Source organism: Loxodonta africana, chromosome 1, assembly GCF_030014295.1.
Source record: "Loxodonta africana isolate mLoxAfr1 chromosome 1, mLoxAfr1.hap2, whole genome shotgun sequence".
Classification (NCBI taxonomy): Eukaryota; Metazoa; Chordata; class Mammalia; order Proboscidea; family Elephantidae; genus Loxodonta; species Loxodonta africana.
This window is the reverse complement of record NC_087342.1, coordinates 12,140,110-12,162,202: the sequence shown is the minus strand read 5'-3', so window position 1 is coordinate 12,162,202 and position 22,093 is coordinate 12,140,110. Positions and strand designations below refer to the sequence as shown.

The window sequence follows — 22,093 nt, the reverse complement described above, 5'->3', positions numbered from 1 at the left end:
TCTGTTGTGCATAGGGTCGCTATGAGTCGGAACCAACTCGACGATACCTAACAACAACAAAGCAATTTACAAATACAATGCAATGCCGATCCAAATACCAACAACATCCTTTAAAGAGAGGGAAAAACTAACCATTAACTTATATGGAAAGGGAAGAGGCCCCAGATAAGTAAAGCACTATTGAAGAATAAAGTAGGAGGACTTGCACTACCTGACCTCAGAACCTACTATACAGCTATGGTAGTCAAAACAGCCAGGTGCTGGTACAACAATAGACACATTGACCAATGGAACAGAATTGAGAACCCAGATGTAAATCCATCCATTTTATGGCTGCTTGATCTTAGACAAGGGCCCAAAGTCCATCAAATGGGGAAAAGACAGTCTTTTTAACAAATGGTGCTGGCAAAACCGGATGTCCATCTGCAAAAAAAATGAAACAAGACTCATACCTCACACCATATACAAAAACTAATTCAAAATGGATAAAAGACCAAAATATAACCAAAAACTCTGAAGATCATAGAAGAATGAAACACTGCCTGGTCCTGCGCCATCCTCACAATCACTATGCTTGAGCGCATTGTTGCAGCCACTGTGTCAGTCCATCTCATTGAGGGTATTAACAGGATACAAACCATAACTAACAACATACAAACTCCAGAAGTTAAGGTAGATAACCAGGATCTTCTAAAAATTAAACACTTAGGCTCATCAAAAGACTTCACCAAAAGAGTTACAAGAGAACCCACAGACTGGAAAAAATTTTTTGGCTATTACAAATCTGACCAAGGCCTAATCCAATTAAAAAATGAGCAAAGGAAATGAACAGACACTTCTCAAAGAAGACATTCAAGCAGCTAACAGACACATGAGGAAGTGCTCATGAGCATTAGCCATTAAAGAAATGCAAATCAAAACCACAACGAGATACCATCTCACCCCAGCATTACTGGCATGAATCAAAAAACAGAAAATAACAACGTTGGAGAGGCTGCAGGGAGACTGGAACTCTTATGCACTGCTGGTGGGAATGTAAAATGATGCAGCCATTTTGGAAAATGATACGGCGCTTCCTTAGAAAGCTAGAAATAGAGATACCATATGATCCAACAATCCCATTCCTAGGAATATATTCTAGAGAAATAAGAGCCGTTACAGAAAGAGCCATATGCATACCTGTGTTCATTGCAGCATTGTTCACGATACAAAAGGATGGAAACAACCTAGATACCCATCAACAGATGAATGGATAAACAAACTGTGCTACATGCACACAATGGAGTATTGTGCAACGCTAAAGAAGAGTGATGAATCTGAGAAGCATCTCACAACATGAATGAATCTGTAGAGCATTATGCTGAATGAAATAAGTCAATCACAAAAGGACAAATATTGTATAGGACCACTACTATAAAGACTCATGAAAAGGTTTACACACAAAATGAAATGAACTCTGACGGTTACGAGGGAGGGGAGAGTTGGGAATGGAAAAACACTAAATAGACAATAGGTAAGTGGTGACTTTGGTGAAGGAAAAGACAGCACACAATACTAGGAAAGCCAGCACAATACGTACAAGGCAAGGTCATGGAAGCTCCATAGACTCATCCAAACTCCCTGAGGGACTGAATTGCTGGGCTGAGGGCTGTAGGGTCTACGGTCTCTGGGACCATCTAGCTCAATTGGCATAACATAGTTTATAAAGAAAATGTTCTACATTCTACTTTGGTGAGTAGCTTCTGGGGTCTTAAAAGCCTGTGTGTGGCCAGCTAAGATACTCCACTGGTCTCACCCCTTTGGGAGCAAGGGAGAATGAAGAAAACTAAACATAAAAGGGAAAGGTTAATCCTAAGGACTAATGGACCACAACTACCACACCCTCCACCAGACTGAGTCCAGTACAACTAGATGGCACCCAGCTACCACCACTGACTGCTCTGACAGAGATCAGGAAAGAGGGTCCCAGACAGTGCTGGAGAAAAATGTAGAACGAAATTCTAACTCACAAAAAAGACTAGACTTAATGGCCTTATAGAGACTGGAGAAACCCTGAGAGTAGGGCCCCAAGATACTTTTTAGCTCAGTAATGAAGTCACTTTTGGTAACTTTGTGATAAATGTTGAAATCAGTTAGTTCTCCAACTCTTTTCTTATTTAAAAAAAATAATGGAGATTTCTGTGAGAGTTTCAGCAATGCCAAATGACATAAAGCAGTCAAGTAGTAGGGAACTGAGGCGAGTCCACTGGATTTCAAAATTAAGGTGGGTGACCATATGATAAGTGGTCTCAGTGGAGGTGGGATGGTGGTATTCACCCAAATGCATGAATTCAGTCTTGTGATTAAACCCACCCCCTCACATAACAGAGTGGCTTCACTCATAACAGGCCCACTGGTCTTCAGTTCAGAACAACCCACCCGTTATAGAACTGGTACACACACAGTAATGAAAACTCCTTTTTCTCATGAGTCTCTCATGCTCTATCTATCTATACTCTATCTATCTATCTATCTATAGGTGATGTTGATGAAGAATGAATGAGTCAGACAGAACACTATCCCCTCTGTCCAAACACCTGCACCTTCACAAAAAACTTAGGACACTGGTAACTTTTAAGGCTATCATGTTGCTTGGTAACTACTCTAAGGGACTATGGTTGTATAGTAGAAATCCCACAAATCCTGAATCACAGGATTTATAAACAGTAATAAGAGAACCCTGGTGGTGTAGTGGTTAAGTGCTACAGCTGCTAACCAAGAGGTCGGCAGTTTGAATCCACCAGGCGCTCCTTGGAAACTCAATGGGGCAGTTCTACCCTGTCCCATAGGGTTGCTATGAGTCGGAATCGACCTGACAGCAGTGGTTTTTTGGTTTAATAAAAGAACATTTTAATAAACCTTGTCATTTTAAAGATTTAAAACAAAAAAAAAAGACTTTTAAAAAAATTATTCCAAGACTTTATATTTCCACATACATTTTTGAATCAGCTAGTCAATTCTTAAAAAAGTACTTATTGGAATATTAATTTGGATCGTATTGAATCTATAGATCATTTTAGGGAGAATGAACCTCTTGAAGATATTGAGGTTTCCAGTTTATGAACATGGATATCTCTTCATTTATTTAGGTCTTCTTTAAATTTTTCAGAAACATTTTCAGTGTTCAGTTCTTGCACATATTTTGTTAAATTTATCCTCAATATTTCAAGTTATTTCAAGCAATTGTAAATGGTATTTATTTTTAAATTTCAATTTCCAAATGTTTGTGGTTAGCATGTAGAAATACAATTGACTTTTATCTAGTGACCTTATTGAATGCATTTAAAATTCTAGTAGCTTTTTTTTTTTTTTGGTAAATTCTTTAGGTTTTCTACATACATGATCATGTTGTCTGTGAATTAAGACCTTCGAGTTTATCATTCATCTTTGTGCTTTTAATTTTGCAGTAAAGACAAAATACCCAGCCTTTCTCATTTTTTTTTTTCTCTGTATTCATCTTTGAGTTCCTAGATTTTCTTTGGTTTTCGTAAACTATGAACCTTTAAGAAACTGCTGTGTTATCAATTCCAAGGTTTTTTTTTTTTTAATTGTCGTAAAAACATATAGAACACAAATTTGCCAATTCAACATTTTTCAGGTGTACAGTTTAGTTATATCAATTATATTACTCATGTTGTGTAACCATCACCCATAATTGTTGCCAAATTTCCCATCACCATAAACAGAAAAATTCCAATGTATTTTAAAACTTCCAACAGGAATCTCAGAGATAAGGTGTCAAAAATTTCTTAGGCCTGTCATTTAGCACACTGAATTATAATTTTCGGTTTTCCCATCTATTTGTTCTACCTGACTGCTATCTCCATACATTTATCATCTTTGTATCCTTGAAGCCTAACAATGCCTGACACTCCAAAGTTGCTTAATTCATATTTATTGAATAAAGGAATGATATAGCTAGGACCCACGTGAAGTGGGCTCAGCTACGGCCTAAAAAATTTGGTAAGAAGTGGGGTCTACTCAGGCCTCGACATTTTCATTCAAATTACACCATCTATAGGCATGATCCCCTGACTGGCCTTGTGCTGTGCTGTCGTCCATTAGGTGGACATTTCTGCAACTCATTTTCTAATTGATTTTAAAAACCAGTTTCAACTATAATATAGCTATGATCCAATCACTGGGTTCACTGAGGATTTTTGTGAATTTTTCCCATTTGAAAGCAAGATTTGGCCACATTTTCTTCATTCTTCCTCTGAATACTTGAGTTGGAGAATGTTGGATAGTCATTCATATGTTCTTGGAACCAATAGCTCTTTTTGACCCTAAACACAGTTCTAAATTGCTGGTGTTGATGAACTAGCAACACAAGGATCTCTGCTTTCACTACTGCCAGAGGGTTTAGAGCAGTCATGGGTACAGAGGGTTCTTCCAGCATTTGGCCCCATTTCGTCTGGCTCAAAGCCAGCTTTCTATTTCAAGCTTCCCTTCCTGTTAAAACTGAGGAGGTGTTTTTAAAGGCCATTAATGAGTTTATCACACAAGGCCACCAGGTGGATCTATTCTTCCATTAAAGAGAATTCCCACTGTGAGAAGGCTATTCGACTATAACCAATAGGTCTAGTTTTCCTAATAGTGATTATAGATGAAGACCCAGTAACATTGCTGCTATTTCAATACTCTAAACTTCCATTGCTTGCTACAGGAAGTGGAATTTTTATTTAGAGTTCTTTCGCCCAAATGTTTATAAGAATCCCCAGGGGGTCATTACATGTGTCCAAATATCAGTCCTGATTGTCACTTGTTGGCCAAACAGGTTTGCGGAGATGTCTATCTCTACACTCCAGTGTTACAGCCATTTTCATGGTAAAAATGAAAGTGAATGTGACCTTAGAAAGTAGATGCTTGCTTTTAGTGTTTCTTTTAGGAGTTGTGGCTGTTGTTAGGTGTGGTCTAGTTGATTCCAACTCATAGTGACCCCATGTAACGGAGTAGAACTGCCCCATAGGCTTTTCTTTGCTGTGAACTTTATGGAAGCAGTAGCTGAGCACTTAACCATTTGTCCCATCAGGGCTCCTTTCTCTTAGGAGTAGAGGTGTCCCAAATCAAGGTTATTTCAGTCCTGAAGTGTTACAGAAATTAGTGATGAGTGAATTTTATTGCTTAGTTTTTATCAATTATTAGTTCTCTGAGAAATTATCAGGCTTTTTGGAGAGAGGGGGCTGATTCACGACAAGAAAGTACAGAAAATATTCATATATAGATAAATTTGCCAATGCTACATTTTTTATAAGCATTATTTTTAATGACTTCTTAATATGCCACCGAAAGATGATATTGCAAGTTGTATAACTATTCACCAATTCTTGGCCATATAGACTGTTTCTTGATTCTTACTATTTTTTACAATTAAGCTTTGCCATATTTAAAATTATGTCCTTGGCATAGACTCCCAAGACAAGAATGTGTGGGTCAAAAAATATGCATATTTCTGTGCTTTAGTAAAAAAAAAAACAATTATTTTTTTTTTAGACAAATTACCTAGTTGCTAGAAAGCAAATGCATTTGGAGAGAAAAAATACTCAATTACTAGAATATAGGTATTAGTGTCCTCTAATATTTAGGGCCCTGGTGGCACAGTGGTTAAGAACTTGGCTTCTAACCTAAAGGTTGGCAGTTCAAATCCACCAGCCACTCCTTGTGAACTTCATGGGGCAGCTCTATTCTGTCCTGTAAGGTCACTATGAGTCAGAATCGATTCAATGGCAATGGGTTTGGGTTTTTTTTCTTAATATTTAGGAACATGAAAAATGGGATTAAAGATCAGGAAGTTAGCGAGCAAAATAATAGACTAACGGGAATAATAGTGGCTTACAGAGAGTTTAAATCAAGCTATGGTACATATGAGTCAGAACCGACTATCAACGGCACTTAACAACAACAATGGTATGTAGGCCACATTGATCTCTTACTCCCAGACCCGTCAGTATTTTATTTTGCAGGCTCAAGTTATTGCTAAAAACAGACAGAACAGACCTCAAGATTTCCTTCTTTCTAAGAAGGCAGGTATGTTGACCTCCGTGTGCTACATGAGTCTCTGTCCTGTGGTTACTTCCAGCATCCACCAGCTGAGGAACAAAGTGTCAGAAGAACATGGCATTCTCAAGAAGAAGGAGATGGAATCGGGGCCCAAAGCATCGCATGGTTACGGAGGCCGGTTTGGGGTAGAAAGAGACCGAATGGACAAGGTACGTTGAAAGGGCTAAAAAAAAAAAAAAAAAAAAAAGATACATTGAAAAATTTGTTGGTTTTATGGTTAAAACTTACTCAAAAGTACAGCATTTGTTTGGGGCCTAAAATAAAGAGTCCACATATATTTAGAAGGACTGGCCTACCGTAACCCCAGCTGTGCTGTAACTCCTAGGCTAGGCATAGGGAGTGCAAGTAGAGAGAGGAAAATATGTTTCTAACTTGTTTTCTGCTTTTCAATGTCTTTATATTATGTGTACTCTGCAACTTCTGTTCTTTATTTTATTGTTTAGTCAGTGCTCTTTTTGTATATGTCATGTATGTATTATAGACATGGGTGTGAAAAATATTATGTGAACTTATCCATTAGATGCCCCCCAAACATGAACATGGAATTTCCTTTCTTCATTAAATATAAAAAATATAAATTCAACAAGTAAAACTGTCCTACACAGACACAGAAATACTGCAAAATGAGTATCCAGGAACTCATACGGGGCAGAACTTCAAATCAGCGTTGGTGCTAGTGTTTATCCCAGCGTGGGGTCGGATATACAGGAGGAAAGAGAAGCTTTCTAACTTCTTCTTTCAAAGTCTCTAATTGAGACTTTGCAAATAAAAAAAAGATGGTATCATTATTTGCTTTGACATACATATTACTTAGTTCTCAGATTATGAAAACATTCGTATCTACATATTATAAGAGAAATATGTATCAAAACCAAATAGAAAACAAAACAGGTAGGTGGAGTTACGAGTGGAAGGGGCTGACTTAGCTGCTCTTTTGGACTTCTCCCAGTACTGTCTACTAACCTCCTTTGGTATGAAGCGTCAGTCACTGTTAACTATCAGGGCTAGAGTGGCGCTTCTGAACTTTGATAGCTACAAGGGGGCAGAGATCCTGAACAGCAGGCCATTTTTGCGAAATATTCAATTCTAGCTATGATGTCCATTCAGCCCTGACTGGTGTCTCCCCATCCCCACCTTCGTTTCTGTTCTGATGGACAAAGCCCTTGTTTTCACTTTTTTTTTTTTTCCCTGCTTTAGATACAGCTTCATCTATCTAGTCTCTATTCTGCCTCCCAGCCCATCTTTTCGAACTTTTCTGAATGTTGGATTCCAAATGGTATTTAAGAAGCATCAGGGAGGTGTTCCAGAAGTCACCTTGCTCTCCCAGCATACTTCTTGGCACCAACCATCAGAGGCTATGAGCCTAACCCAGAATGGAATTTCTTGTATTCTTACATTCCGTCCCATCTCTGTGTCTCTCTATTTTTTCACAGCTGTTTTTATCTTATCATTCACTCTGTTCCTGATTTTCTCAGAGTGCTGTGGGCCATGAGTATGTTGCTGAGGTGGAGAAACACTCTTCTCAGACTGATGCTGCCAGAGGCTTCGGGGGCAAATACGGAGTTGAGAGAGACAGGGCAGACAAGGTAAGTGACAACTCTCTCCCTATGCTGCCCACCTCAAATCATGCTGGACCTACTGACACTCATCCTTGAATGTGGGCCCATGCTTCTTCTGTGGAAGAACAGGGCAGAGGATGCTAGCTCCCAGGACTTCTGTCAGCAAGTTCCCTGGTGCCACGTTGGAGGCCACATACTGAGCTAAAAGGCATTAATTTAAATGAGACAAAGACTCGCAAACTCTCTGTTTGAGTAAGGAATCCTTTAAGTCATGAGTTGTTATTGTATGCTGAAGAGAGAAGAGGAAAATTCCGAAACTCCTCTTTTGGCTTAATAGAGAAACCTTGTAATTATTATGCCTTTTAGGAAAACAGGGGTGTCTGTTTAAATATTATTACCATGGCACAAATAATCAAGTGAAACACCTAATTAGGATTATAATGTTTTTAGAAAGTGGCTACTTTTCACAGGATTTGACATTAATCTCTGAAGTGTGGGTGTTTTAAAGACTCCTTTCTACAAAAACAAAAACCAGTTTTAAAGACAGATAGAAAGGACAGTAGGATTACAGGAAGATACTCTGCACAAGAGAGTAAGACTCATTGACACTCCTTGAGGTTCTCAGTTCCATACTTCATTGCATCAGATTCTTTGAGCTAATTTTAACGGCGCAGAAGAGTGTTTTTCTCCCATGCAGTTGCTCAGAGAAAGACTTTTTTTTTTCCCACAGCTATCTGCTATTCCTTTTTACCAACCAAACCAAAAACCAAACCCCTTGCCATCGAGTCGATTTCAACTCATAGAGACCCTATAGGACAGAATAGAATGAGCACCTGGTGGATTTGAACTGCTGACCTTTTGGTTAGCAGCTGTAGCTCTTAACCACTATGCCACCAGGGTTTCCTCCTTTTTTTTTTTTTTTTTTTTTGCCAGCAGGTGCTAATTAGGTGGGCCTGAATCCTTAAAGCTGAGTGCTAGAAAGTTATTTGTTTGCATTGTAGAGGAAAAAAAAAAACCCCAGAAAGTTCAAAACGTACTATAAAGAGAAAAGGAAAGGGGCAAAAGGTGATTTTTAAAGGCAGTAAATGGTTTTTTTAATGGTTAAGCGCTCAAGTGCTAAGCAAAAGGTTGGTGGCTCAAATGCACTAATGTTCCTTGGGAGGAAGGACCTGGCGATCTGCCTGTGTAAAGATTACAGTTTAGGAAACCCTCTGGGGCTGTTCTACTCTGCCCTATAGGATCCTAAGGTCGAAACCCACTGACAGCACACAACAACCAAGATCCACTGTAATCCGATGGAATTTCCTGTTTCATCTTGGCCCCTCCTACCTTTGTCTGATCTCTCCTTGTCACATCTTCAGCCCAAGGAACCACAAACTGAATTAGCTTTTAAGATGCAAAGCCTAGACTTGCTCCCAAACCCATAGTTACTGAGTCAGGTGGGGACGTAGCTCCATAGATTTTGGTGGAATGGGAGGCAACCAGGAACATCTGGATTCTGGCTGACTCTAGGACTGAATATGTTGATACCTAACCTCATAGTGGCTACGACAATGGGCTCAGACATAGCAATGATGGCGCAGGACCGGGCAGTGTCTCCTTCTGTTGTACACAGGGCCCCTATGAGTCCGAATCGACTCAACGGCACCTAACAATGACATTACCATGTAGCTCTGGGGCTCAGCTGGAGTAAAGTTAAGGCAGGGAGGGGAAGAAACGGTGGGCCCTGACTCTTTAACCAGTTCTCTCTTCTTTTCTCTGTAGTCAGCGGTTGGCTTTGATTACAAAGGAGAAGTGGAGAAGCACACATCTCAGAAAGGCAAGGACTCTGCTACCCCTCAGCCTCAGCAACCCCACTGACCTGCTATTCTGCTCAGACTTCCTCGTCAAGAGCTGTCACCAGCTCTCTTTAGCTCCATAATCCAGCTCTCCATTATCTTATTTATTTTTTAATCCAAGTGTGTACCCGCTTCTTTTTTCCATACTGCTTTTTATAACATTGATCGAGTTTTTTTTTGTCCTTCATTTCCCTCTAATAGATTATAAACAATGCATTCTACTCCTTTATTTTTAGAGGTTATCCCTAAATTTTAATGTGCATCTTTGACTTAAAATTTAAAATCACTATCTTCCTCCTGAGTAATAAAGGAAACAACTTTTCAACTGCAATTTTTCTACCAACCATATTAGAGCTGGTGTTTTGGTTTTATCTTGCTTTTAAACTCCACAAAAATCAATCATTATTATCACTTAGTGAATGCTTATTTAAATTGACCCACATATTTACCAATTTCCTAGCTCATCATTGTTTACCATTTCTTACAGTTCACACCTAGGATTAATTTCCTCCTTGCTAAAGCACATCCTTTGATGATTTTTTTCAGTCAGAAGAATGTCTTTATTTTGCCCCACTCTTCATTGTTATTTTCCCTCCATCACTTTGAAGATATTATTTCATTGTCTTGGGAGCATCTCCTTGTGTCCCTCTAATCATCATTCCTTTGTAGATAACGTGTGTTCTTTCTCTCTTTTAAGATTTTCTTCTTGTCTCTGATATTTTGCAATATCATCAGGATGTGTCCAGGTGTTAGATCTATTTTTATATCCTCTGTCACACTTACTGTTTGTATTCCATCTGAGACATGACCTTTTTAAATTATGGAATATTCTCACGGATTTTTCTCTTTGGATAGTGACTCTCCATTCTCTTCTATTCCTTCTTCTGGAACTCCTGTTAGATGTGTGTTAGACCTTTTCATTCTCACCTCCATGTCTGTAGTTTCTCTTCTCTATTTTTATCTCTTTATCCCCCTGTGCTGCATTCTGGGTAGTACCCTGAGATCTATGTTAAATTGATTAATTCTTCCTTCAGCTGTTTTGAATTATTGTTTAAGCTGTCCATTAGATTTTTGACTTTTCATTCAGATTTTTTCATTTCTAGAAGTTTCCTTTGGTTCTTTTGCAAATCCGCTAATTCTGTTTGTCTTATACTTTCATTATGTTTTTTTTTAAACTCCTTTTTTAAGCTTTTTAATTATTTTAAGCCTATTTCTTTTATAGTTTCTTTCATATTGTTATTAACAGTTCTTGGGAGTGCCAACTTTTCTGTTTTATTAATCTGCTTTCCTTCATGGTAATTTATTTCCTTGATAGTTTGTGATTTCTGTTTGCAAACTTACTTCAGTGGAGAGGAGGGGTATTTGTTTTGTGGGAATTTCACGTGCCCTGGGTTGAGAAAGTGCCCCATATGTAAAAATTTTACCTTTATTTTTGGCTGAGTTCTAGGGGGTTTAATAGTAATGGACCATTTTTTCTTTCTTCATTTTCTGTTTTTGATGATTATGAATACAATTCTTAAATAGATATAGAGCTGTTTAGTCTTTTCAATTTTTTCTTAAGTCAGTGATGGTATGTTGTGCTTTTCAAGGGATTAGAAAATCAGTTACAATAAATTGATTGTTTTTGCTACAAATCTTCTCAGCATTTGAGAGGGCGGGCTCTGGTAACCCAGCCACAGCCTCAGGAGAAACCAGGACAGACAGACTCAGGCAAAAGAGAATGAACCAGCAACACCAGCAGCAGTTAGCCCTGTAATTACTAAGGCCCAGTAAGGCTACATCTTCATCCTTGTTACTGTTCAATTAGAATTCTACCTAGGTTATCTAATTTATTGGCATAAATTCATTCGTAGCATTCCCTTATTTTCTTTTTAATTCTATATGATCATAGTGATATGCTCATGTTGATTTCTGATACTGTTAATTTGTGTTTTTCTTTTCTGTAATCGATTTTTCACGCTAGAGATTTCTCAACTTTATTGTTCTTTCCAAAGAACTAACTTTTGGCTTTGTTAATTTTCTTTGTTTTAAAATTTTATTAATCTCTGCTGTTTTCTTTGCTATTTTTTCCTTCTACACAATGTGGGCTTGGTTTATCCTTTTTCTAGCTTCTTAAAAAAGAAATGTAGATAACTGATTCCAAGTCTTTGTTTTCTAATATGGCACTTTAAACACTGTGTTTTTGCTGCATTCCACAAATATGTTGTGTTTTTATTTTCATTCAGTTCAAAATATCTCCTAATCTCCCTCATGATTTCTTCTTTGGGTAATTTAGAAGTGTGTTATTTTCCAGGTATTGAGGGTTTTTCTAGATTTCTTTATATTGTTATGGATTTTCTAATTTAATTCTACTCTGATCAGAGAATGTGACCTCTAACATTTCAATCTTTTAAAATACATGGTGACTTATTGTATGGACCGCACATGGTCTACCTTGGTGAATGTTTTATGTGTGTTTAAAGAACGTCTATTCTGCAGTTTTGGGGTATAGTATTCTGTAAATACCAATTAAGTCTTGTTGGTTGATAGTGTTCTTTAGATCTTCTATAATTTTACTGATTATTATTAGTATTATTATTATTATTTTGGTGTATCTATATGTTCCATCAATTAATGAAAAAGGGCGTGTTAAAAGTTTCCTTCTTCTGGAACTTCTCTTTTTAGTTTTGTCTTTTTTTGCTGCATGAATTTTGATTCTGTTAATAGGTTTATACCAGCATACATTTTTCTGATGGATGCATACAGTCCCTATGAATCACTCTTTTATCATTATGTCATCGTAATCCATTTTGTCTTGAGGTCTACTTTGCTTCCTATTCATTCCACCTTTCTTATGCTTACTCTTTCCATGGCATATATTTTCCTGGATCAGGATCTAAATTAATGTCTCAGCTTTGAGTTCCTGTATCACTAAGTAGTATAAAATTGGATATTTATATTCAATTCCCAGGTATAGGCCTGAAGTTTCCAGGTCTCATAGGTAAATTTTCCACCTACTAAATGCTGAACAGGCTACAAACCCCTTCACCATTTCTCTGAACTAGTGAGTAGAATTTTTCTAGAACCCTTTAGAGTAGTGGGCAGGGCCTCATTTCCTGCTCTCCACCCCCATTCCTGTATAAGCAGCTGGAAACCCAGACCCTAGATCCTAACCCCTAGGCACTTGGGACTAAAACACCCTTGGCGTTTCTGTGACGTCAGCTCATAATTACTAGCATATGTACTGCTCTGATTCGTCTCTTTGCTTTTGGATCCAGAAATGTTTCTTCCTTTTGAGTTTCACTATTAAAAAAAAAAAAAAAGTTTGTTATATTTTAGCTCATAATTCTGTTTTTGTATGGGCACAGGGATAGGCATCCATTTCAGGTTCATCTGCCTTTTGTTTTCCAGAAGTCTCTCCCCTCACTCTCTAGTTGCAGTTTCCTTGAAGAAGGAGGGAGAAAAATGGAATGATTTTCTCATCTTGGGATGAAAGTGGGAGAGGACAGGAGTTAGCCGTGTTGAAGGAAAGCTTACGGAAGAAGCCTTAGGACACTGTTTCTCTTTAATTCACCTATATTCAAGTCCTGCTTATTCCCAGGCCTCTCCCACCCTACATAGTTCCTTCTGACTTCTCTTTTTTCCAGTACTTTCCTGCGGGTTGAGGGTGGGCTCTCATGACTGCTTCTTCAACCACAGATTACTCCCATGGCTTCGGTGGCCGTTATGGGGTGGAGAAGGATAAACAGGACAAGGCAGCCCTGGGGTATGACTACAAGGGAGAGACGGAGAAGCACGAGTCCCAGAAAGGTGAGTTGGGGTTGAGGAGGAGATAGGTCCCAGATAGAGTGATCTAGGAGCCCTAGAGGTCCCAGATAGAGTGATCTACGAGCCCTCTCTTGACTGCTTCTTCAACCACAGATTACTCCCGTGGCTTCGGTGGCCGTTATGGGGTGGAGAAGGATAAACAGGACAAGGCAGCCCTGGGGTATGACTACAAGGGAGAGACGGAGAAGCACGAGTCCCAGAAAGGTGAGTTGGGGTTGAGGAGGAGATAGGTCCCAGATAGAGTGATCTAGGAGCCCTAGAGGTCCCAGATAGAGTGATCTACGAGCCCTCTCATGACTGCTTCTTCAACCACAGATTACTCCCGTGGCTTCGGTGGCCGTTATGGGGTGGAGAAAGATAAACAGGACAAGGCAGCCCTGGGGTATGACTACAAGGGAGAGACGGAGAAGCACGAGTCCCAGAAAGGTGAGTTGGGGTTGAGGAGGAGAGAGGTCCCAGATACAGTGATCTAGAAGCCCTAGAAAGCAGAGGGTAGATGTTCAGTGGAGGAGGTGGGTGAAGAGAAAGTGTGTGTGAGTGGAGGACACCAAGAGGGGTGAAGAGGAAAACAGCAAGATTAGGACCAAGGCAGAGGAGGGAGGCCAAAGAAGAGGGGGAGTTGAAGGACCAGGCTGGATGGAGGCAGAGGGATGGTTAGGCTATGAGTCTTAGAGGCCCCTTTGTCCCACAGATGACAGAGAGGTCTACTTCTTCTCTGGGATACGTTGGGATGTCTGGGGGGCTCGCCTTTTAACATTTTTTCCTATTTCTTCCTTTCAATTCTCTCCTTTCCTGTCACTTCTCTCTTTTTATGTTTCCTTCTTCCCGTGTTTTTCTCTCCAGCATTCTTTCCCAACTACTTTTCTCCCATCCCTTTCCTTCTCTTCCCTTCCATGCCTCTCTCTATCCTGATTCTCACATTCCCTCTTATATCTCTTAATTTCCCACAATCTTGTCTTCTGGTCTCCGCTTCCCCTGTTCCCTCTCCCCAACCATTCCCAGCATTTTAATCTCCTGTTGTGACTCTCACACCTTTCTGTTCTTCAGATTATGCCAAGGGCTTTGGTGGCCAGTATGGGATCCAGAAGGACCGAGTAGATAAGGTAAATCACCAGAACAACAATGTGCTGAGAAGAATTCCCTAAACTGCATCTGAAGTGGGCAGAGAAGAGTGAGAAGAAAAGCTGGGGAAAGGAAGGAACAGTGGAGTTAGGTCCCCAAGGCCTGTACTCCCCATTGACTGCCCTCTGCATCTAATGAGCATGTCTTCAGAGGCCTCGGCTTTAACTGAGGAGAGTGAGGAGGCAGAGAGAGAAAGGGAGAGAGACAGACACCAGGGAAAGGTGGTGTTAGACTTGAATATTCATGGATTGGCTGTCCCATTGCTTAACCCATTCTTTAGTCTTTTCCCACTCATGTCACTGTCCTCCGCTATACCATCTCCTCCTCATGCATCAGCCAGGGGCCATGCTGTGTTCCAGGCAGCTGGGCTTGAAGAGGTAAGATTGTAGGCATGCTGAGCTTGCAAAAAGGAGAGATGAGCCCACTAGTTCAGAACATTTTAACCCCTCTCTCTGTCACAAAACAGTAAAACTGGAATACCCGGTCCAACTGTTGAGAATCAAATGGTTAGGGATACCTCCTGCAATGGCCCCAGCCCCCAGTACTGCCTGTTGGGTCACTGCCACGCCCTCCCAAACCCCCACCCCGCAACATACTGTTCTCCTACCTACAGAGTGCTGTTGGCTTCAATGAAATGGAGGCCCCAACCACTGCTTATAAGAAGACGACGCCCATAGAGGCTGGTGAGTCTTAAGGGTTCCCTCTCTCTGTGCTATTCAACCTCCTCTCCCTGCTTATTCTTTCTGTTCCCCAGGCTATCTCCTCCATGTATTTTACTATCTATATTAGCTGAGGTAGAATTGACCCCTACCCTCATATCCCAGATTCTCTCTCCTACAAAAATCAGGTTAAGAAGACTGAGAGATAGAGTGTCATTGGGAAAAGAACTGGGGGCAAAAGACACAGGGTTGTTGGCTGCCTTCAAGTCAGGCTCCAACTCATGGTAATTCCATGTGTTACCAGGTAGAACTGCTCCATAGGGTTTTCTTGGCTATTATCTTTACGGAAGCAGATTGCCAGGCCTTTCTTTCATAGAGCTGCTTGGTAGGATTGAACTGCCAATCTTTAGATTAGCAGCTGATAGCAAACCGCTTGCACCATTCAGGCTCCTAGAGAACACAGAGAGGGAGTGAAATGGCTTGGGAAGGGTAGATAGACATGGGAGTTTGGTATTGGGGGTAGAGGGTAGGGTGGTGGCCAGAGGGCATACAGATTTAAGGAATGTGGACAGGAAAGGTCTCTGGTTAGGAGAGCAAGGCTTCTGATTTAGAAAGGACAAGGGTCTGAGGTAGCACATCCTGGCTAGATGGAAATCTAGGCTTCAGGGCTACGCCATCTTCCTATAATCCCCTTGTTCCTCCATCAGTACTTCTCTATTTACCCCTCTCCTTGCAGTCCCCTCCCCATCTTCTCACCTCTTATATATTTCACTGATTCCTGTTGCTTCTTCAAGCCTGTCACTGTCCCCCACGTTCATCCAAGACAACTCAATTATTCTTGTCTGTGTCTGAAGCTTCCAGTGGTGCCCGTGGACTGAAGGCAAAATTTGAGTCCATGGCTGAGGAGAAAAAGAAGCAGGAAGAAGAGGAGAAGGCAAAGCAGATGGCCAGGCAACAACAGGAGCGAAAGGCTGTGGTAAAGATGAGCCGCGAGGCTCAGCAGCCAGAGAGGCCTGTGGAAGAACCAGAGGTGCCGGCCCCATTGCCCAAGAAAATCTCCTCAGAGGTGAGTGCTTGCCTTCCAGGATCTGCATCCAGGATCCCTTGCCTAGCCAGTGGGGTCTGAATCAATAGCAGAAAACAAGGCAAAGGCCTCCCCTGTGATAGCCAGAGTCTGTAACTGCTGTCCCTGTCTTCAGGGAGAATTCAATCTGAGTAATTGGGGCTTGTATACCAGAATGTTCAAAAAAGCAAACAAGCAAATGAGATACTCACAGTGCAACAGGAGACAGGTCAGCAGCCAGTGCAGCCAGTCATTGCTGCAGGAACTGAAGAAGGAGCCGCCACTTCAGGCCGAAGCCCGTCTTGAGGGATGAGGGAGATATGGGTTGGCAGAAAGCAGGAGGGAGCGTTCTGGGTAAGAAAAGAGTGTAAGAGAGAAGATGGAGGCTTGCTTACTAGAGAGATGCTTCATTCTCCACAGGCTTGGCCTCCAGCAGGAAGTTGTCCATCTCCAGAGCCTGAGCCTGTAAGAACCAGCAGGAACCTCCCAATGCCATCCCTACCCACAAGGCAGAATCCCCTTGAGGTAAGCACACCCCCAGAGTTTCTCTGCCCTTACTCCATCTCCTCATGTCTTAGGAAGGTGGGCTTTATACCTCCTGGGACTATCCTGGTCTTGGCACTGAAAACCTGTGTCCTGCGAAACTCCGCAGTTGCCAGCAAACTGGGACAATGGGTCAGCTTAGCTGTGGTGTCCCTCACAGTGTCCTTTTGCTTGTATCTTTTCTTGATCTTCCAAGGAATCTGACTTGCTTTCTGCTTCCCTCCCCTCACACCTTTTACTTTCCTATCATCTCTTGGTGGATGTTTTGAGTGGTTGGGTGTGGGAAGAGGTTAAAAATGAGGCTGAGTTCCCCCCAAGGGGCTGTTAGGAGGAGGCAAAGGTGCAGGGTAGAAGCGGTAGGGTGGTGAAGGGGGAGGGGTCTTAGCACTCCTCTGTTGGGAGATTTCGGAGAGGCAGCTCCTGGTGCTGGGAAGTCACCCTGACCCATGTTGTCTCTTCTCAGGATGATGAGGAGCCCCCAGCTCTGCCCCCCAGGACTCCAGAGGTCCTCCAGCTGGAGGAAGAGCCAATTTATGAAGCCGAGCCTGAGCCTGAGCCCGAGAATGACTATGAGGATGTTGAGAACATGGGCAGGCCTGGGCAGGATGACGACATACAGGGAGACTATGAGGATGCTGAGAACATTGTCAGGCCTGAGCAGAATGATGATGCAGAGGGGGACTATGAGGACATACTTGAGCCTGGGGATCCCTCTTTTTCCCCCACCCTTGCTGGTGAGTGGTGGGAAGAGAAGCAGCTCCTGGATCTGGTCAGCTCTTGGGGGAGGAAAAGAGGGAGAGGAATTCTCCTATCGTCCAGCAGGATCTGTCCCTCTTTGTCCTCTCCATATTGGTGAGACCATGTCTAAATTTCTCATCATGCAGGATCGTCAGGATGCCCGGCTGGGGCTATGGGGATCTCAGCTGTCGCCCTGTATGATTACCAAGGAGGTACGTTGGGAGCTGCCTGAGGGGCCTGGTGCCTGAAGGTCCCTGATACAAGAGGCTGAGATATGAACACTGGGGGTCAGGGAAGGGCCCAGGCTTGACATCAAGAAGGTGGCCAGGCCTATTCCCTTCCCTGAGGTTTATGGTGGACATGGGGATGGAGGGATTCTTGTCTGACCAAATATCGCTAATATCTCCTCAACTTCCTCCACAGAAGGAAGTGATGAGATTTCCTTTGATCCAGATGACATCATCACTGACATTGAGATGGTGGATGAGGGCTGGTGGCGGGGACGTTGCCACGGCCACTTTGGACTCTTCCCTGCAAATTATGTCAAGCTCCTCGAGTGACTGGCTCTCCCGGTTTTTTTGCGCTATGACTCCCCATGTCCAAAGTGGCTCTGCCTCCACCCCCCACCCCCTCCCTATTCCTGCTTCAAGGATGTCATGAGTTGCCTGAGATTCTGGGTAGACTTCCTCCTCCAATTCCATTAAAGGCTTGGGCAGAGCCAGCATAATGAAGGTTGTTCCTTCCCTTAGTGTCCTCTCTACGCTGGATGAGCCTCAGGCCATAGAGTGGACCAACCTGCTCATGAACACTTATCTCATGGTCTTGCCTTGTCCCCCATGAATGTTTCCTCTAACCAGCCCCAAATCTGCTCTCCTTTCTGGGATTCTTGGTTTGCTTACCTGGGATGATACCCAGACTCCCTGGTTTGTCAGGTTGTGCTGTTTGCCCATTTTCCTTTTCTGCAGAGATATCTCTGAATTTTCTCTCTGCCCAGTCCTAAAGTTGGAAATAAAGTGAGACTATGGTTCACCCTTATGCTGAGCTAAGTAGTACTTTTTGTGCAGCCCTCAGTGGCCCTGGGCTCTCATGGGCTCCAATTCTCTTCCCTCTTCTAGGTATATCCAGAAGACTCCCTCCTACCCATCCACCTGTACCCTGAATGTCAAAGACTGGTCCTTTCCCTCAGGCTGCACTTTAAACCTAGACGAAAACAGGTCAGACTGGAGAATGGGCAGTAAGGTGGGGTAACAGGGGCCAGGTAGTTTCCACATGAAGGCAGTTCAGCCTCTACTGGCTTCAGCAGTTGTGGGAGACCAGCCACCTTCTGCCTGGGAGTGATGATGACACTCTTTTCAGGCACGGCAACTCTAGAGGAAGAAACACGACTTAGGGGATAGAAAGTAGGAAAAGGGAGGCTTTGTAACAGAAAAGAGTAAAACTAAAGGAACTCAGGCTTGGGCGAGGTGTTAAGACGATTTGGTGCCAGAGACAGCGGCCCCCACTTCAGAAAGTCCAGACAGCCTTGTAGCTAGATGTTTGATGGAAATCAATGGCCGGGGAAGTGGGCAGATGGAGGAACTTCTTCCTGGCCCAGGGCCAACGCAGATAGGAAAACAGATGAGGGCATTTGGACAGCCTATGGTGGGCAACAAGCTAATCGCCAAGCAAAGTATGGAGATGAGAGAAAGTGGAGGCCAGGCCATGGAGCTCAGCCTTAGTAAGGTCAGAGATAAGGGGATCCTAGGACAAAACCAAAATGGAAGCCAGGGGGTTGGTGTAGGAGCTCGCTGGGTGGTAGAACATAGAAATTTGTGCCGTAACCAGTATCTGGAATTGGGTCCAGCTTTCACAGAAGGGAAGAGCAGTGGGAGCAAGGAAGGGCTGTGTTCAGTGGCTGATACCCAGAGCTGCTCCAGGGCTTCTGAGATGCCGCGTGGCTAGAGCACTGCATGCCTCTGGCTCGTCCTGTGGTCTTTCTTCTGGACACGCAGTCCTTTGGTTTCAGTGCTGACTTTTATGGCAGTGAATCCCAAATCTGTTTCTAGAACCCACAAGATTCACCCGGCTAGCCTTTCAGAGTATAAAGCAGTTTTTATTTCTGCTTAGAGAGATACCGTGATTTCCAGTCACCGTAGATACATACATCTCATTCCTCACCTCATTTTGATTTGACATCACACTTTGATCAAGCTTTCACAGCAGCTTTCCTCTTACATCTCCAAGTTCCACCTTGCTTTTTTAGCGTTTTCATTCGTACACGATAGACCTTTTCCTCCAGATTCCCGTGCTACTAAGGCAGCAAGGTCCTTCCTGCCTCACCCTTCTCCATGCTCCTCTGATCTCTACTCTGAACTGACTTTCTTGGTGGTGATACTCATCAAGGGTTTTGCTCACAGACATCTCCCCAGTCCCGGCTCCTGTTCTTAGGTACACAGTCCCTTTTCAGCTCCCCTGAGCTGCTGCTTAATCCCACACTGTGTCTAGCTGCCTTGACTCTGTCAGTGCTCCCCGCTTGTGTTGCTCACTACAGCTTCATCTCACTAAGCAAATCCTCTGCCTAAACCACAGCCTCTTTCCCTTCTGCTCCATCTGCCTTCTCACCATCAAATGCATGTACTTGTATAACCGGGGGGGGGGGGGGGGGCTGGGGCCCTGGTGTCACAGTGGTTAAGAGCTCGGCTGCTAACTAAAAGGTTGGCAGTTCGAATCCACCAGCCGCTCCTTGGAAACACTGTGGGGCAGTTCTGCTTTGTCCCATAGGGTCGCTAGGAGTCAAAATCGACTTGATGGCAACGAGGTTTTGGGTTTTTTCTGTATAGCCAGTAACCTCCAGTTATTGTCAAGGTGACTCCATCTCATGGTGATCCCATGTCTGTGGCAGAGTAGAACTGTGCTCCATAGTGCCTTCAATAGCTGATTTTTCAGAAGTAGGTTGCCAGGCCTTTCTTCTGAGGTACCTTTAGGTGGGCTTTAACTTCTAACCTTTCAGTTAGCAGCCATTTGTACCCCATGGACGCCAGTGGATACCTGTAGTACCCTGATTTTCTGCAACATATACAATTAGATAGCTCATAAAGTGTTTGATAGTGTTGATCCATTCAGTATAGTCAGGCAGCAACTGTGAGAGGAAAGTGCTCCCGGAGGTGCGGAGCCCACAGCAGGTGTGGGCACTCCCCTGGCTGCCGCTGGAGCCCCTGTGCGGCCCCCGCCCACCCAGGTGGTAGAGGGAAGGCCCTCTGCTTTCTTCCTTATGTAGTACCTTCCTTCTCATCCCTGTAACAGCAGCCCGTTTTTCATCTCCGTTGGTCTATAGCTCCCCTTTCTCTCTTTTTCTAACAAAAGAAGAAACCCAGAGTGGACTTTAGGAGCTCTCTTCCTCCAGAGAAGGAAGGATTAGATTCAGAAGGCATGGAACTGATACCAGGCGAACTCTCTTCCTTCTTTCCTGCTTCGGTGCTATTTCCAATTACTCCGTTTTGCTGAATAAACCATAATAAAATCTTAGATCACACTCTTGCTATATTTTTAGAAAATGGTGTCTTAAATATAAATGTGAAATGTAAACCAAACAATGAGAATTAGGAAAAATAGAGATATGTTACCAAATAGTACCAGTGGCACATTAAAATAAAGCGATGGGTGTATTTCTGTCCTGGGACTTGCTCTAATGCCTTCTCGACCTCTCTCAGAGGTCTAGCAAATCTACACCAGATCCCAACCATTTTCACCCACACTAATAGACTCCTTTTTTGTTACCTAAGTTCTTTGTTCTCTGCTTCCCCTCAATGTCTGTTCGCCTACCCACTAATTCTCATTTACTTCAGGACTGCTAGGACTGCTGGGTAAATGGCATCAATTAAGGTGAGATGGATATAAACACAAGACAAGTAACTTCCCTGCCTTTGGTTTCACCTGGGAAGAACGGAAAGCATATATTTCGGCACGTGGACCTAGGACAGGAAGCCACACAAACAAATCAGCTCCATCTGGTTCCTGACTTAAAATCACCATGTGTATAAAATTGTTTTAGTAACTAAAAGAGCTGTTTAAGATGCGACCCATTGTGGGTAACTATGCAAGGTAAGATTCTGCCCTGGGTTCTATACAACATGCTCTGTGACTTCACTTCTGTCTCACCCTTTGGCCTGTGGTATCCTCAGGGGCCACTGTGCTCAGTTAGGGGGCTCTTCTCTGTCAGGCTGTGTGGGGACTAGCTGGGTTTAAAGGCGGTGGGGCAAGCAAAAGAAGCCCTGGACCTAGCCATTAAGCAGACCCAGATCTGGGGCCTTCAAGCTGTACACTTCACCATGGGTGCCCTGCGAGGTAACTCACTGAACCACTGATCTCACCCCTGCATCGCCTGCCCTACGCGTTTGAAAGTGTTTTGCAGACTAAAAAGCTCTTTGTGAAAGCACAGGCCTGCGCTGGTTGAGGAACTTCTTTGCTCTCTCATTTTTCAAGTGGCCTCAGTTACTATTTTCTCCTCAGGCCAATTTATTTTCAGAAACAAATGGAAAGGAAATAAGTGATGAATACGGCCCTATAGCAATTCTACAAGCCATGGCTTAGGAAATTCTTAGACCTCGTGCAACCACTCAGGTTTTGGAGGACATTGCATGTTCCAAACCACCCTAGAGACGCACATGCGCAGTTTACAGAGGGGAG

The 22,093-nt window shown here is 42.8% G+C and overlaps 1 protein-coding gene across 1 annotated transcript in view; it reads left to right on the top strand.

The window, feature by feature from the left end:
• The window catches only part of HCLS1 (hematopoietic cell-specific Lyn substrate 1), a 29,286-nt gene extending 10,823 nt beyond the window's left edge, over positions 1–18,463 (top strand). Inside the window, exons 4-16 of the mRNA XM_010592924.3 lie at positions 6,119–6,248; positions 7,575–7,685; positions 9,423–9,477; positions 13,175–13,285; positions 13,397–13,507; positions 13,619–13,729; positions 14,351–14,406; positions 15,039–15,108; positions 15,939–16,150; positions 16,568–16,672; positions 17,154–17,424; positions 17,575–17,640; positions 17,852–18,463. Coding sequence (XP_010591226.1) covers positions 6,119–6,248; positions 7,575–7,685; positions 9,423–9,477; positions 13,175–13,285; positions 13,397–13,507; positions 13,619–13,729; positions 14,351–14,406; positions 15,039–15,108; positions 15,939–16,150; positions 16,568–16,672; positions 17,154–17,424; positions 17,575–17,640; positions 17,852–17,988 — 1,546 coding nt within the window. The 3' untranslated portion in view covers positions 17,989–18,463. The remainder of the gene's footprint in view (positions 1–6,118; positions 6,249–7,574; positions 7,686–9,422; positions 9,478–13,174; positions 13,286–13,396; positions 13,508–13,618; positions 13,730–14,350; positions 14,407–15,038; positions 15,109–15,938; positions 16,151–16,567; positions 16,673–17,153; positions 17,425–17,574; positions 17,641–17,851) is intronic.
• Positions 18,464–22,093: the final 3,630 nt, after the last annotated feature.